Source organism: Lontra canadensis, unplaced genomic scaffold (genome assembly GCF_010015895.1).
Source record: "Lontra canadensis isolate GAN:19392208 unplaced genomic scaffold, GSC_riverotter_1.0 scaffold3, whole genome shotgun sequence".
Taxonomy (NCBI): Eukaryota; Metazoa; Chordata; class Mammalia; order Carnivora; family Mustelidae; genus Lontra; species Lontra canadensis.
In genome coordinates, this window is record NW_022630997.1 from 14928120 (window position 1) to 14945742 (window position 17623).

The window sequence follows — 17623 nt, forward strand, 5'->3', positions numbered from 1 at the left end:
GGAGTCCTAGTGCCCAGTACCTCAAATGTGGCCTTATTTGGAAATAGGCCTGTTGCCAATGTAACTAGTTAAGATGAGGTCATGCTGCGGTAGGGTGGGCCCCGAGATCCAGTGACTGGTGTCCTTGTAAAAAGAAGAAATTTGGACCTAGGAACGCACATAGGAGGATACTGTGTGAGGATGGAGGGGGAGATGGAACTAATACTCCCGCAAACCAAGAAGCACCAAGCATTACCAGCAAACCATCAGAAACTAGGAGAGAAGCATGGACACCGCCCCACCAACACCTTGATCTCGGACTTCTAGCCTCCGAAACCGAGACAATACAGTTTTGTTGTTGAAGCCACTCCGTTTGTGGTACAGCAGCCCTAAGCTAATAGCACACACGCGTGCACATCAGACGCTTATGACTTTACAGACATTATTGCTTTGGGTGTGACTTAGGATGAATAGTGGCCCCCAAAGTTATCCATATCCGAATCCCCAGAGTCTGTGACTGTTACCTTAAAGGGTGAAAGGGACTTTGCAGATGGGATTAAGGATCTCAAGAAAGGGAGAAGATGGGACCCCTGGGTGGCTCAGTCGGTTGAGAGTCTGACTGTTGGTTTCAGCTCAGGTCATGATCTCGGGGTCGTGGGATCGAGTCCCGTGTCGAGCTCCACGCTCAGTGGGGAATCTGTGTGAGATTCACTCCCTCTGCCCTTCACCCCACTCGCTCTCTTACTCTCTCTCTCAAATAAATAAAATCTTTAAAAAAAAGAAGGGGAGAGTATTCTAGGTCATCCAGATGGGTCCAGTGTGATCACAGGGGTCCTTATAAGAGGGAGGCAGGAGAGCCAGAGAAGGAGCAGTGAGAACAGAGCAGAGTTTGGAGTAATGTGCTTTGAAGATGAAGGGAGGAGCCACAAGCCAAAGAAAGCAGGTGGGCTCTGGTCGCTCCAGATGGCAAGGCAACAGATTCTCCCCGGGATCTTGGGAAGGAAACTCTCCTGCTGACACCTTGATTTTAGCCCCTGAACACCCATTGTGGACCTTCTCACCTTCAGAACTCTAAGAAAAGAAATTCACGTTGCTTTAAGCTACTAAGTTGTGGTCATTTCTTACAGCAGAAATAGGAAACTAACATCTGACTAAGCGTTCAAGCTTTCCAGAAAGGAACCTAAAAAAAAAAACCAGTAGATAAATCATAACAGTGGTGGTGTGGGTCCTGTGTGGGCAAGGGGCTTGTGTGCACCGGGGAGGCCCTGTCTGTGCTGTCCTGCCTCCAAGGGGGAAATGCATAGCTTTGGGAAGCCCGGTGACTCTCGCCTCCATTACTCCTTTGCTCTGTGTTGTTGAGCAAGTTACCTACCTTCTCTGTGTACCTGTCTCCTCATCTATAAAACACAGGCCTAATCCTGCCTACCTTGTGGATGGTGCATAGTAATTGCTCAATATTTGAATTCTTCTTGACTCACACAACGGCCTGGAGAGGCAGGCAGGGGAGGACCAATTCAGTGGACTTTTTTGAGCATGCAGTTCCTGCTAGTAGTCACTTGCCCCTGCATGGTGGGTCATGGTGGGGGCGGGGGGAGTAGAGGCTGGGGCACTCATGAAATCCCGGGTCTCCTTTGTCTTGAGATTTCAGCTCTGGGAGTATAGGAGTGGTCCCAGTGCAGGATTTGCAGAGTGGGAATTGGAGTCAAGGAACCTTGGCTGGAGAGTGTGTTCCAACTACCTTTGTACATAGGAGGCCAAGCCCGCACCTTCCTGAGAGCTTACCTTGGAAATTGACACGTGTGGGCCCCCTGGAGAGGCCGATGACGTGGCGCTCCCTGCAGACTGGTGGTCTTTAAATACGTATTTAGAATGTCTTCAGCTGGGAAGAATGAAGGACTCCAGTGGCACCCCAGCCTCCTGTCCTGGGTTGTGTTCATCTCAGACTCACAACAAAGCCAAGAAGTCGTCAGACCCAGCCGCTGTCGATAGCGGTTTGGTGGGTGTTATTTCCTGAGCAGACCTCTGGAGCATCGCACCTGCCGTCCCCACCCCAGAGTCTCCAATGACCTATGGCACGACCCTCGAGGTCTGGAAATGACACTCTCGATCACATCACGTTTCCAGTGATCCTAGTGGATGCCCACTGCCCCATGGAGTGGTGTCAGCCTGTATCCTCAAATCACTGGAATAAGTTATCCAGGGCCTCCAGCACTTTCTCTGACACATGGCAGCATCTCCTGGGATTCACAAACAAGTCTACTCACTTCAATCTGACTGTTTCATCTAGAAATTCTGACACTCCCACTGCCAAGCCTTCATATTTGCCTTCCTCCCTGTCCTTCCTGGAAGGCCTTGCCCTGCTGTGTCCTCCTCCAAGAAGTCTGCTTGCTCACCCCAGCCGCACTCATCTCATCCTGCCCCGAGCTCCCGTACTGAGCCTTTTTACACCTCTCAGGCTGACACTCCTCTAACACCATTGGGTCAATCCCTTGTGACCATGTGGCTCTCCCAGCGCCCAAACAGATCATGGGCCCTGACTTACACTCTTTCTGAAATGTACTTACGCGGTGCAGGGCACATCACAAATAAAGGCTAGACTGGGAAGGGATTTGAGGTGGTGCAGGTTTGCGTTATTTTCCTGAAAATGGCCAAGGAAGACTTCTTCGACTTGTTAAGGACTTTTGGAAGTTGGGTTGGGCCCCTCTCGAAGCTGTGGTGAGCTGCAGCGCCCTATGTCTTGGCTTCAGCCTGGCGTGGGCCCGTCCTCAGCAAACGAATGCATCCGACACGGGCAGCTCCTTCCGGGTGGGTGGGTCGGCTCTGCCTCCTGGCTCTCTCCCTGGCTGCTGTTCCCTCAACCTGAGCTCATCTTGGGAACGTTCTGAGCAACTGCCAGCCCACCTCAGGCCTGCGCGGCCTCTTTCTGCTTACAGAACCCGTCTGCCACAGCATCTTGTCTAGGCCCTCCTATCTGCCCCGGAATTGTGTCGTGTTCCCCAGCACACAGACAAGGATGAGTACCTTGCAGAGGGTCCCTCGGTCAGCTGGTCCAGTTCAGAGCCCAGGCTCCAGACTCAAGGGCCCTGCTCCGTGCGCTTTGCATGGCAGCTCTTGGACAGACAGGGAGAGAATTTTAATGATTCATCTCTAGGTCACGTCCACGCTCTGCCGGTTGTCCGTATCATAAATCTTTTGTCTCTCTATTTTTATTAAGGTAAAATATACATAACGAAAAACTTATCATTTTTAAAAATTGTGATAAAATATACACACCATAAAATTTACCATTTGAACCCTTCGAAGTGTATAGTTTATTGGCACTAACAACATCCATACTGGCATGCAACCCTCGCCACCCTCCTTCTTCAGAGCTCTTTCATCCTCTTTTTCCTTTAAGTCCTAGTGTCTTATACCTTCTGGGGGCTATTTTTTTTTAAGATTTTATTTACTTATTTATATGTTTACTTATTTATTTAGAGAGTGTGAGCTGGGAGAGTGGCAGAGGGAGAGGGACAGAGAGAATCTTGACCAGATTCTGCCACGGAGCCCGATGCCGGGCTCAATCTCATGACCCTGAGATCATGACTTGAGTCAAAACCAAGAGTCAGATGCTTAACCGACTGAGCCACCCAGGCACCCCATTAATTTCTTTTTAATAAGAGTGTTAGAAATTTCCGAAGTCCAGAGGTATGGATCTCCCAAAGGTTCTCTTTGATTCTGTATATAGTGTCATGGGTTGTGAATACTGATGGTTTTATTTTTTCCCTCTGAGTCTCTCATTTCTTTTTCTTGTGTTAATGCCTTGGCAGGGACCGTGGCAAGGATCATTGGTACAGTAACGGATAGACATAGTCATAGTGGGCAACATCCTTGTTTTGTCCCAGAGTCAATTCCCTGGGGATTATTTTGGGTAGATAAACATTTTCAGATTAAGAAAGTGTACTCCTATTTCTTATTTGTTAAATTAAAAAAAATCATAAATGGATGTTGAGTTTTATCAAATACTTCATCTCTCTATATGAGAATGATCATTTAGTTTTATTTCTTTATTTGATTAATGTGGTAAATTACATGACTAGGTCTTCTGCTTACGTGTTGTTCTTATACCTTGATGAATTTTAATAATAATGTAACCCTAATTGGCGGAATTTTGCATTCTTTCTTTCTCTCACTGAATTTGTTCATTCAGACCGAGGTAGTTGAGAGGCCAGGGTTTGAAGCCAGAACAACTGGGTTTGAATCTCAGTTCCACACCTTGCTAGTTTGGGCAAATTATTTAATCTCTCTCTGTGTTGGTTTCTTTCTCTGGAAAATAATAATACCTACTTCAAAGAGTTGATATGGGAATTAAATGAGATAGGCCATGTGAAAAGTCTTAGCACAGTGCCTAACAGTGTTCTCAATGAATGTTATTTTTACTATCAAGCATTTATTGATCACCTTCTGTATACCAGGACCTATGCTGGGTGCTGGAAACTCACAGGGTAATCACAGGACCCTGTTAACCAGCACAGTCTTGGAAACCTGTTTTATACCTGTTTTCATGATATAATCGTTACTAGCACTCCCTTTTGCTCTCAAAATTTCCCAAAGTGGATGATAAATTATTTGGTCACCAACTGATAGGTGAAGAGATGTATGTCATGTGGTTGTGTAGGACCTGCTGAATCATTCACAACTGAGCTTTCCAAACATGGAGCAGAATCATGATGGTAGTCACAGTAGGCCTTTGGGGCCCTATGGGTGTCACAAGCCTTTCCCCAGTCTTCTGGTTTGTGTTTTTGCAAACAAGAAATCTGCTGCTATCATTATCTTTGTTTCTCTGAATGTAAAGTATATTTTTTTCTCTGGCTGTTTTTAAGATTTCCTCTTTATTACTGATTTTGAGTAATAAAGCATCACACCTCTGCTTATGATGTGAATTAGTGTAGTTTCTTTATGTTACTTGCACTTGAAGTTGATTGAGTTTCTTGGGTTTATGAGTCCAAAAAAGAAATCACAAAGGAAATTTTAAAATTTAGGAATGAATTTACTGAAAGATGTGTAAGACCCCTGCATTGAAAATTATACTACATTGCTGAAGGAACTGAAAGACCTAAGTAAATGGAAAGATTTACCATATTCATGGATTAGAAGTCTCCATATTGTTAAGTAGCTATTCTTCCCCCTAAGTTGATCTGTAGAGTTTGTGCAATTCCAATTTTAAAAATTCCAGAAGGGATTTATTTATTTTGTAGAAATAAATCAGTTTATTCTAAAACATGTTTGAAAATCTAGAAGAATCTAGAATGACCAAAACAGTTTTGGAAAAGAAGAAGTTCGATTTTTTTTTTTTTTTAAGATTTTATTTATTTATTTGACAGAGAGAGAGAGATCACAAGTAGGCAGAGGCAGGCAGAGAAAGAGGGGGAAGCGGGCTCTCTGCCAGAGAGCCCGATGCAGGGCTCGATTACAGGACCCTGAGACTATGACCTCAGCTGAAGGCAGAGGCCCAACCCACTGAGCCACCCAGGTGCCCCAAGAAGATTGACTGTAAGACTTAACAAAAAACCTGTAGTAATTAAGAAAGGATGGTGTTGGTGTCAGGATATAGAAATCTGTCCCTGGAATAGCATAGAGAATCCAGAAGTAGTAGACCCACACATGTATAGTTAATTGACTTTTGACAAAGGGGTCAGTGTAATTCAGTGGGAAAAGGATAGTCTTTTGAACAAGTTTTTCTGGAATGATAGGCTCTCTGTACTCTAAGAATTTTAATGTATGAAGTTTGATATTAGATTTCATTTGAACAGAGAGCCCTGCTGAACCTCCCCACAAAAGGATTTGCTAATAATTGTTTTAGAGGTGGTGTCCAGTTCAAAATCTGCTGTTTTTATATCTTCATGTGAAAGTTAGGTTTGTGCCCAGTTTTGAGAATCGCTAGACACCAAGACTGTGATGACATCTGCCCCAGGTGAGTAGTTGGCACTGGCCTGGTGCTTTGGCATGGGGGCCCAGAAAGGACCCATGAAAGGAGATTACTTTTAGAATGGCTGTGCAGTGGCCTCTCTGGACTCTCTTCCCAGTGAAACAACCAAAAATGGTGAAAGTAATTTTGTTTAAAAATTTAAGTCTCTGTCCCTCTCTCTCTCTCTCTCTCTCTGCCTGCCTCTGTCTACTGTGATCTCTCTCTGTCAGATAAATAAAATCTTTAAAAAAAAAAAATTTAAGTCTCTGGAAATTGTCCCAAATGGACAATTGAAATGGCAAATGGAGGGGCACCTGGTAGCTCAGTGGGTTAAAGCCTCTGCCTTCTGCTCAGGTCATGATCCCAGGATCCTGGGATCAAGCCCCGCATTCCCCCGCCTCTGTCTGCCTGCCTATCTACGTACTTGTGATCTCTGACAAATAAATAAATAAAATCTTAAAAAAAAAAAAAAAAAGGAAAGATATGGCAAACGGTGAAGTTCTCTTCTGCTGTGTACAGCCCACACAACCCAGGGCTCCCTTATCCCCAACTCCTAGTCTAGGGCTATTGTAGTTACCATAATAATTATTGGATTTATAACATATTTAAATATAATGTGTATAACAATAATAATACAAAAAAGAGAAAGAATATAGTTACATAGGATTAATGTTTCTCCATCTCAAAAGTGTGATAAATGGAATTAAGTTAATGTAAATCTAAAGTAGGTTCTGATAAGGTAAGATACATACTGTATGCCCTATGGAACCATGAAGAACTAACTAAAAAATATACGAAAAAAATCATTAAAGGAATTAAAATGTTATACTAGATAACAGAAGAGCTGTAATGGCCATACTGATATCAGACAAAATGGATTATAAGACCAAAATGCTACTAAATAAATGAGAGGCATCCCATGTCCATGGACTAAAGGACTTAATGTTGCTAAAACAGCAGCACTCTGCAAATCCATCTGCAGATTCTGCCCGTGCATTCCTACCACATCCCAACTGGCTTCTTTGCAGAAATTGACAAGCTGATCCCAAAACTCATATGAAAATTCAAGGGACTGAAAATAGCCAAAATACTTCTGGAAAAAAAAAAAAAAAAAAAAAAAAAAAACAAAGCTGGAGGACTCACATTTCCTGATTTCAAAACTTAATACATTGAGAATAACAAGACAAGCCACAGACTGGGGAAAGATATTTGCAAAAATTTGATAAATGACTGTTATGCAAAATATACAAAGTATTCTTAAAACTCAACAAACAACAGAATGAACAACCTGGTTACTGAATAGGCAGATATCTGAACAGGCACCACACCAAGGAAGATAGATAGATGACAAATAAGCATATGAAAAGGTGCTCACCATTGTATGTCATTAGTGAATTGCAAATTAAAATCACAATGAGATGATACTACTACATACCTATTAGAATGGTGAAAATCCAAAATACTGAGAACACCCAAATGCTTGTGAGGGTACGCAACAACGGAAATTCTCATTTATTATAGTGGAAACGCAAAATGGTACAGTCACTTTGAAGACAGTCAGCAGTTTTTTATAAAACCAAACATACTCTCACTATAGAATTCAGCAGTCTCCCTCCTTGGTGTTTACACAAATAAGCTGAATGCTTGTGTCCCACACAGGGTGGCTGGTGGCTCAGTTTGTTGAGCGTATGACTCTTGGTTTTGGCTCAGGTCATGATCTCATGGGTCCTGGGATTGAGCCCCATGTTGGGCTCCTCCCTCAGGGGGAGTCTGCTTGAAGATTCTCTCCCTCTGTCTCTCCCCCTACTCTCTTTCTCTCTCTGTCAAATAAATAAATCAATCTAAAAAAAAAAATAAAACTTATGTCCACACAAAAACCAGCACAGGGATATTTGTGGCAACATTATTCATAATCGCAAAAAATTGGAAACCACCAAGATGTCTTTTAGTAGGTGAATAGATAAATAAACTGTAATCCAGGCATCGGAGTATTACTCAGTACTAAGAACCAAAACAAACTGTCAAGCCGTGAAAAGACTTGGAGGGAGCTTACATGTGTGTGAAAGAAGCCAATTTTGTGATCCCAATTGTATGACATTCTGGAAAAAGGGAAACCATGGAGACAGTAAAAAGATGAGTGGTTTCCAGGGTCTGGGGAGAAGGGGATGGAGAGGCAGAGCACAGAGGATTTCTGGGCAATGAAACTAATCTGTATGATAGATAATAATGACACATGCCATTATAATTTGTCCAAGCCCATAGAATGGACAACAAGAGTGAACCCTGATGGACACTTTGGACTCTGGGGGACAGTAATGTATCCATGTAGTTTCATCAGTTATCACAATATACCACTCTGGTCTGGGACTGTGATAGTGAGGGAGACCAGGAGTGTGTGCGGTCAAGGGGAGTATGAGAGCTCTCTGAACTTTCTGTTCAATTTTGCTGTAAACCTAAAACCGTTCTAAAGAATGAAGTCTATTAAAGAGGAAACCACTTAGTACAAAGCTACGGAAATCAAGACGGTGTGGTACAGCTGAAAGGATAGACATACAGAATTGAGAGCCCAGGAATAAAGCTATATGTTTATTGTGAACTGATTTTCTATAAGGGGCACCAGAACTGTTCAAAGGGGAAGTGTGCTTCCTCCTGAGCAATGAGATGAACTTGGACCAGAAAATCACAAGACTGCGTGAAGTACTGTAATGGGGATTACACAGTGGGAGGGCTGTTAGAATTCAAAGTAACGGGCTGGTGAGCTCCGTCTGGGATGGTCAGAGAAGGGTTCCCAGGGCAGATGCCACTTGGTAGGACCATTGGTGGAGGAGGGGAAGGGGGAAGTCCTTTTCAGGCCACAAAGAATGGGAACTTTAGGAAAAGCCACGTGTATTGTTATTTATTGCCCCTTTCTTCCTCCGTGATCCTTGCTGTGACCCTAACCTCTAACCCAGGGACCGGTACGCCCTCTGTCAGTAGAATGGACAAACCAGTTCTGATGGACGGTCAGTTCTGATCGTCCCCAGACACACTGGATGGCCTTGCATCTTTCTGAGGGGGACGGCTGAGTTAGGGAACCCGCCCTTGTAGAAATGTTCCCTTCATTCCTGAGCTGGAAATGGTGACGAGGATTAAGGCTTGAGGGCTGGGGCCCCAAAGCGAGAGTGGCTGGGAACTCCACCCTCTCGGAAGGGTGAGGAGTCGGCCTCTTGGGTTCCACATGTGCCCCAGCTGGGCTCGGGCCTGCCCTTCTCTCTCCTCCGTGTTTTTTGCTGCTCAGCCCTGCCCAAGAAGAGCTGCTAAGTCAGCTTTCTCTGGCTGGGCCGGCTCTTGGAGCTGAGCTGCTGTATATCTCTCACACTATCCACCCCTTGGATAAACAGCCCACGTCCTCCACACACGCCGGAGTTCTGATGTGGCTGCGAAGGGCTCCATTAGCCAGACGCCTCTCTCTCTAAGAAGGACCCTGGCAGTGGGCCTTGCTTTTCTTCCAGCTGAGTCAGGCCCTTGTTGGAGTGACAGGGGAATCCACTTCCTGCCTGAAAAGGTGGCCTCAGCAGAACTCCCGGCTGGGCAGGGCCTTCCTGCCTCCCTGCCCACGTGCCCCGGGCCTGGGCAGGGCTCTGCATGAGGCAGCCCCCTCCACCTTGCGTGTGAGGTTTTATCGCTCAAACCCAGCCCTGCAGACTGAGCACCACCCAGGCTACAGAACCCCTTTGCCGCGCTTCCCCGGGTCAGGTAGCATTTGGACTGGGGATTGCCCACGGCCCCAGACGTTTATCCCAGTGCCGGGCGCTCTGCCATATGGTGTCTGCACCGAGACACGGAACCACACAGTTTTTCGAGCCCCGCATACTGAGTCAACTCAGTTGGGCTGCCTTGGCTTGGTTTCCTCTGGAGTCTGAGCCAAGGGATTTGCTTTCTTTGACCTATGGGCAGAGAAAATGTCACCAGTGGCAGGTTAGTGGTGCTTCCTTCTCCCATGGCCAGTGGGCCTGGGGGATGACAGGGAGGGCAGATGCTGAGGCTCCATGGGCTCGGCCCTGCTGGTGCGATTAGGTGACAGGTGTGGCTGCCCTCAGCCCCTGAGGGCTGGGGGGTCAGGGGAGGAGCAGTGCAGGCCAGCTGGGTACTCATGGCTCTGGAGAGGACCCATTGACCCACCACTCTCAGCATATGGGCTTGTCTTGGCCTCAGGAGGGCCCAGACGAAGTCAGAGTTGGGGAAGAAGAAAATCTGTTACGGAAGGAGGAGGTGGGAGAGAAGTCAGCTGTAAGGCATCCTCCAGCAGGCCTTTTGAGGGAAAATTCACATCTGTGGGGCTATCAGATGACTGCTGCCTTCCAGGGGACACATGAACCCATTGAGGCAATTAAGAGCACTCTTTGGCAGGGCAGGCCCAGCTTATGTGACCATCCCTGCCAGGACAGAGCTGCTCTTGTCTCCTACAGGAAACCTTCTCTGACCTCCTCCTTCAGCAACTTCAGGATCCTGTTCATAATGTCCTCACCATTCCTGGTCATTCCAGAACTTGCTTGTCTATCTCTAGCACCACAGCCAAACTTCACGAACTTCCACATGAGGCCCAGGAAACTGCATTTGTAACTAACAACACCCCCCATTCCTAGAGACGATGCTAGCATATGCAGACTTTGGACGACAGTTGCCAACCGTCTTGCCCTAGAACAGCCTCTCCAACAAAAATACAATGTGAACCACATATATAATTGTAAATTTTCTAGCAGCCACTTAAAAGTGTCAAAGAAAACAGGTGAAATCATTTTTAAAAGTATTTTTATTTAACCGGATAGATCCAAAACGTTATCATTTCAACATACAGCCAATATGAAATTTGTTAATGAGATGTTTCACACTTTTCTCGTACTGAGTCTTTGAGACCTGGTGCGTACTTTTCACTGACGACACATCTCAGCTTGGATAGACCATATTTCTTTTTTTCCTTTTTTATTTTTTTTTAAAGATTTTGTTTATTTATTTGACAGAAATCACAAGTAGGCAGAGAGGCAGGCAGAGAGAGAGGAGGAAGCAGACTCCCCGTGGAGCAGAGAGCCCGATGCAGGGCTCCATCCCAGGACCCTGGGATCATGACCTGAGCTGAATGAAGGCAGAGGCTTTAACCCACTGAGCCACCTAGGCGCTCCTGGATAGACCACATTTCAAGTGCTTGACAGCCGCCTGTGACTAGTGGCTGTCACATAGACAGAACGGCTCTAGAGCTGTGGGGTGGGTATGGTCCGCAGGCCAGCAGTTCCAGCATTGCCTGGGAGCTTGGTGGAAATGCATGTTCTCAGGCCCTGGCCTGGATCTACTGAATCAGAGCCTACATTTTCACCTGCTGGCCGGTGCCCCATTTGTGTGTGAAGCCCCATTGTACAGCTAGATTGTGAGCTCCTTGGTGTAAAGAGTAAGATTTAACTTATTTCTTGCATCTGCTAGAGGGCCTGGCGTCTGGAAGGCACACAGCCAGTGTCTTTAGAGGAAAGGAATGAATGTGTGAATCCTGCCTGCCCTGAGCCCCTCGTTCCCGGTGCACTGTTCGTGAAAATGTCAGGACCCTGGGTCGGAAGAGCAGTGTAGGAGGCAGAACCTAACTCCTTTGAGCCCCAGCTTGGTTAAATCTCGCAGCTTTTTGGGCCCTGCTGGGTCCCCTCTTTTAGGACAAGAATGGTTGTTTTGTTTTTAAGATTTTAAAAATTTATTTGAGCTGGGGAGAGACAGAGAGAGTGCACACGCCCACGAGTAGGGGAGGGGCAGAGGGAGAGGGAGAAACAGACTCCCTGCTAAGCAAGGAGCCCAAGGCGGGGCTCGATCCCAGGACCCCGAGGTCGTGACCTCATCCAAAGTCAGGTGCTTAACCAATTGAGCAATGCAGGTGCCCCAGGACGAGGGCAGTTTGATGAGGGCAGACCATCCACAGCGGGGCACGTTGGTGGGCCTGGCTTCCTTCTCAGACATCTCCGTACTCTTCCTCAGAAATTCTATAGGGCCATTGCTCAGAGACCCTAAGCCTGGCCTGTACATGTGAGTTAGCCATTGACTTATCCTCAGTCTTCTTCCAGAGAGGATTTAAGGCGCCTCTAAGTATGTGTACGTTCCAACAGAATGAAACAGAAATGGAAATAGTATTAAGGAAGTGTGCATAGATGCATGGACAGGGATGGTCGCTGTGGCCCTATTATATAGAGTAGAGGAAAGTCAGGAAGAATCTAAATATCCAACAGTAGGACGGTTAAATAAATGAACTGCGGCCCATCCAAACACATCCCATGTCCAACTGGGGGTGCTAATATGGAAGGATTCATTGACATGGAAAATTGTTCATAACATAGTGTAAGAGTGTTGAGGAGCTCATTTTATTTACATGCATGGAAGGATGTCTGAAAAGGGTGTATACCCCCCAAAACATGAATATCACTTTTTCTAGGGGAGGAATTAGGAGTGATTCTTACTCCTTTTGTTCAACCACGGCTTCTGCAGTTTCTGGTTTCCCCCCTCCGTGAACATGAGCTCTTACGTAATACGGAAATATAATGTACGAAACAGAATATGGGTGAGGAAAATGGGGAAAGGTGAAAATGGGGGTTCTATTCTGCGTTGAATTTGTTCGAAAATGTATTATTTAAAAAAATAGATCCTAAGCGCCAGTTCGTAGGGTTACAGCCCAGTGGGTATATTTACATGAAGCAGGCAGTTATTAAATGTTTGAGAGATGGGCTGACAACACTAGGGTTTGAAAGCTCATGAGCCAGCTTTTGTTAAATTTCAGCCTGTACTCGGGAAGTGAAAGTGAGTAAGGGTGCAGTCTCTGCCTTGTTTTGAATCGAATCCGACAATGACCCGCCCTTCACACGTGGGCTGCAAATAGCCTGTGAGTGTTGGATAATGATCGTGCAAGAGAGGATCCTAAAATCGTGTGTTAGGGCTGGGCGGCTGGGGTGCGGGGATGGGAATACGCGCAGGTGCACACACACCCAGGAAATCTAGCGCAGAACTGGTACTTTGGTCCCAGCCTCCATGCGTAGGCGCCTCCGTGGTCTCCCTGCTTCCCCCCATGGCCTGTTCATGAACCTGAAGTTAGCCATCCTCCCCGCGATCTGGCCCACGTCTCGGATCTCACTGCCTGGCACCTCAGCCCCTGTGCACTCTGCTCCACAGCAGCCACGCTGGCCTTTTCAGGCTCTTTTTGCATTTCCAGTTTACCCTGCTGGAGCATTTCTGCCTTCCTTGAGGCTTGTTTCCCCACCTCCTGTGGTCTCTGCTGAATTGCCATCTGATTCCCGAGTCCTTTCTTGGCACTCTATACTTTCTGCTCCAAAGCCCTCCCTGACTTCATTTCTCTTCATAGGTTTAATCAGTACATATTTATTTGTTTGCTGTTTGTCTGCCTCCACTAGAATATAAATTCCTCCAAAGCAGAGACTTTGTTGCTTTTCTTTCGTTCTTTTTTGAAAGATTTTATTTATGAGAGAGAGAGAGTGAGAGCATGAGCAGGGGGAGGGGCAGAGGTAGAGGGAGAAGCAGACCCCTGCTGAGCAGGGAGCCCCATGGGGGGCTCAATTGAGATTGAGCCCCTGGGATCATGAGCTGAGCCGAAGGCAGACACTTAACTGACTGAGCCACCCAGGTGCCCCTGCTGCTTTTCTTTACTTCCGTTTTCTTGGTGTTCAGTGCTCCAAGTAGGTGCTCAATAAGTATTTGAAGGAAGGAATGGACTTCAGATATCATGTGACTGATCTTCCTCATTTGACCAAGGAGGTGCCTGGAGCCCTACAGAGAAAGCTTCCACGCCTTGGCCAGGGTCACACAGCTGGGGCTGCTGGGCTAGATCCTGCCCTGTCCCTTCTGCTCCTGCATCTGCCTGTGCCTTGGAAGGGAGATTAACCACACACACACACAGAGGGGCCGTGGCCTCGTCCATCCTGTCTCCTGTGTGTTTTTCCAGCTTATACAGAATTTCAGCCCAGAATAGCAGAAGAAAAAAAAAAAGAGTTGTTCCTCCAGAACCCTGGAAGCTCTTCCGGTGGGTCTGTCCCTGGAAAAACAGCAGCAATCTCAGGGTGGGAAGGTAGGAAATGGAGGAGGGGGGGTCTTACAGCAGTGGAGGCAGTGGGCTGGGTCTGTTATTATTAAAATAACATCTGGGTCTGTTTCTGCAGGGTGGTTCTGGAAGGTGGGTGGTCTGTCTGAATTATCAGGTGGGGCCTTCCCCCGTCCTGGCCCAGGAGGGTGTGAGACGGCCTGTGGCTAAAGGGCTCACCCAGCAGATGACGTGTGAAGGACGGTGGGCCCGAAGAAGGCTCTGGAAACCCCACCTGCCGCCTGCCCTGAAAGCCTGCTGCTCTCCCGTGGCCTCATCTTCAGCCACTTTCCCCGTGCCTCCACGCCTCCTTGAGATCGTTCAGACGCCCCTTTGATGCGTGGAGAGCTCTGGCCTCCTCTCTCTCATGCCCCATGTGGTTTATTAATCGTCTGTGAAATGAGGAGTTGAAGTGTCACTCATCCATACGAGGGCAGTGGGGCCCTGAAGCCGCAGAGTGGAGTGGGGAAGGGACTCCGAGGGCTGCTCCAGTCTTCTGAATCCTGTCCCTCTGTCTGTCTGGCTTCTCAGATGCAGCTTTTGGATAAGTTTCCCATCGAAGGTGGCCAGAAGGACCCCAAGCAGAGAATCATCCCCTTCCTTCCAGGTAAGCTTTGGGGGGCCCCACTGTTGGGATGGGAGGCAACCGGGGAAGCAACATTTCTTAGGCCAAGAAAAGGCTGGCTGCTACACTGGAAATTCTGGGCAGGGTAGGAATATGAGTCTACCTCCTAACAGCTCCCCAGAGGAGGGGAAGCCCCCAGCTGTGAAGGCCACTGCCCCCGCAGGGGCCTCTCCCATCATCCCCAGGCCATCTCTACTGGCCACGTAACTTCTAAGGAATTTCTTAGGTGTTGGGACTGTGGTTTCCTCTTTATGGAAAGCGCGGGAAGATCAGTTCTTCAGTGAAAGGATGAAGAACTCCAGGCTGAGCTCTTCCCACTAATCCCATTGTAATCACAGACACCCTTAAACTGAGCACACTCCCCGTGTCCGATTTTGGATCCTCCTGGCGCGTTACCCAGCCGAGGTTCCGAGAGCTTATGTGACACGGCCTGTGGGTTGGCAGAGTTAGGATTTGAACCCAGATGTGTCTGGCCATAAGGCGCATTAACCACTACATCATTTGGGAACATGTATACAGCAATGGGTCACATGTAATGTAGAGAAAAACCTGCTCAGATGTGTCCTAGTCTGCTATTGCTAGGACATTTTAAATTGGTGTACAGTTTATAGCTGACAAAGTACTTTTTGTTATCATGGACAAATCTCCATGCTGTGGGGTGTGTTCTCATTTCTGCTTGGGGGTTGAAGATGTTGGGGTACAGAGATGTTGGGTAACTAGTCATGAAGGTGGCAGAGCTGAGGGGTGAACTTTGGTCTGCTCTAGTCTGGGTTCTTTGCCCTGAACCTGGGGGTGATGCTGCCTCCCGGCTCCGGATCCCCTGTGTTTCCCCAGACCGTGGAGCTGGGCTGCGTCACAGTGGTCCTCGCCCCCGCCCGCCGTTACTGCTGGACCCTGGCAATGGCAATCAGTGGGACCTTTGCAAGAAGCAGGGTCTTTACCTCATTAACTCTCTGGCCCACCTTCACCACATGGTCAGCACCTGCTTAGTGACTTGCAAACACACCCAGGGGCCCTGCCCTCTGAGAATGGGTCCTCTCTGAAAGGTGCTCCTCCCAATCTCGTGCTAACATTGGAGAGAATTTGTTTAGCCACAAGGAAGAACTTCCACATCCCAGTTTGGGCAAGATTAGAACAAGTCAGGGAAGGAGCAGAGAATCTCCCCCCTGTGCTACTTCCGTGGAGGCAGAGGACTGTTTGTCCATCCCTGGCCAAGGGGGTCACATAGGGGGCTTTGATGCCCTACCTGGCTTTACACTGAGTCCTGAGGGAATCTGGAATTGTCCGACACCCGGGTGTGTGTGAGCTTCGAGGTTGCTCCAGTATAGTCCGGGTGCTCTGCCCAGCAAGGGCTTGGGAGCCCAGCTGCGATGCTGTGGACACAAGTGTCCCAGAGCCACCACGAAGCCAGCATGGCACCCTGGTATCAGGAGTGGACTTGGCCTTGGGGGCATGAAGGCTGCCTGTTTCCTTGAGAACGTTGGGCTTTTTCCCCCGCTGGTGGCCAGTGCTCCAGGGAAGTTCCACCTCGTCATCATTTGGTCAGAGGGTGCTTACGGGGGGCTCAGCCTGGGCCAGACCCGGGAATCAGCAGCTGCAGCTGCAGACTGGGATGGCCTAGCAAGCCAAAGAGTGAGGTAGGTTTGTTTCCTTCATCTGAAGAATCCTCAAGCTACTAGGAGAGATGAGAGAGGCAAGACCTGCTCCCTGATGCGGGAACTGATGTGGCAGGATGTGACATCTCCACCGCCGTGCAATTCTGAGTGTGTTTGGAGTGTGTCATTGTGAGCTTAGGAAGGCGGCGAAGGCTTCCTAAAGGAGGGGGACCTGGAGCTGACCTCCGAGGACAGGTGGGCTTGGATCATGGAGGGGAATCCCAAGGCTCCTGTCCGGCTGCTACTAGAGTCCAGTGTCTGGGGAATCATGCTGCCTGACTTCCTTCCCCCCGACAAAGTCTGGCTTGTATCAAGTGCGTTACCTTCTTTATGCCTCAGTATTCTCACCTGGAAAATAGGCATGATAACAGTATCTACTTCATGGGGCTGTTGTCAGGATAAAATGAATTAATACATTACAGGGGCTTAGGACTGTGGCTGGCCTCTAGCAGGACTTAAATAAATGTTAGCCCTTAAGGTGACCAGTTCCTGACACGTGTCTGGTGTTTCATACAGCACACTCACTCATGTGATCTCATTTGCTCCTCCCACTGAGGTTATTATCCCCATTTTACTGACAAGGAAACTGAGGCCAAGGGAGGCTAATAGACTTGCACAGGCCACACAGCCAGGAAGTGTAACCCACACCAGAACCTCTGGCCAGGGCTCCTGCCCCATCAGCCACCTCAGGGGAGGATACCCCAAGAGCTGCGGCAGGACTGGGGTCCTCTCTGAACTTCAGTTTTCTCTTACAGGCTTGTGGTGAGGATGAAAATAATTCATGGGAAGCACTTTGCACAGTGCCTGCCCTGTAGTAAGTGCTTAATAAGTGGCACCTATTAATAGAGAAAGTCACCTGCCCTATCCATCCCCAGCTTCCGGGAAAGGCCAGCCCAAGATCCCTTCCACCCCCGACATGATGGGCCCTGTGCACAGTGGGGAAGGAAGTTGACTGGCCCCCATCGCATCCAAAGGAAGTTTCCTTTCCCCTGTTTTGCTGCTTTTCTCCTCTGCTCACAGTGGGTTTTCCTCTCTGAGGCTTCTCTCTTGCTCATTCACTTTTCAGGACTTCAGTGTGGGCATTGCTGGCCGTGTGGAATCCCACCTGGAGGGCTCCCAGGCCTGTTCCTGGCTTCCCCCTGCCCTCTAGACACTTCCTAACCCTTTCATACTCTGCTCACTCCCTCACTTGAACGGCAGGTAGAGGGCATGCCTTCCCTCTGGCATGAGCTCACAGGCTCATGGCCGTGAGCCCCCAGCACTGAACACTGGCAGCAGTGAGGGGTGGGAACACGTACTGGTGAGGGGCTCTGGGCAGCAGC

The 17623-nt window shown here is 48.0% G+C and overlaps 1 protein-coding gene across 5 annotated transcripts in view; it reads left to right on the forward strand.

Annotated features, from left to right (window-relative positions):
- Positions 1 to 17623, forward strand: part of SH3PXD2A (SH3 and PX domains 2A) — a 227367-nt gene that overhangs the window by 73607 nt on the left and 136137 nt on the right. For 3 of the 5 annotated variants that reach the window (XM_032880869.1, XM_032880887.1, XM_032880879.1), the window contains exon 3: positions 14553 to 14628. In XM_032880869.1, coding sequence (XP_032736760.1) covers positions 14553 to 14628 — 76 coding nt within the window. Of the gene's footprint in view, positions 1 to 13861; positions 14010 to 14552; positions 14629 to 17623 lie in introns of those variants that run through there. The other 2 variants (XM_032880904.1, XM_032880914.1) reach the window with 2 other exon arrangements.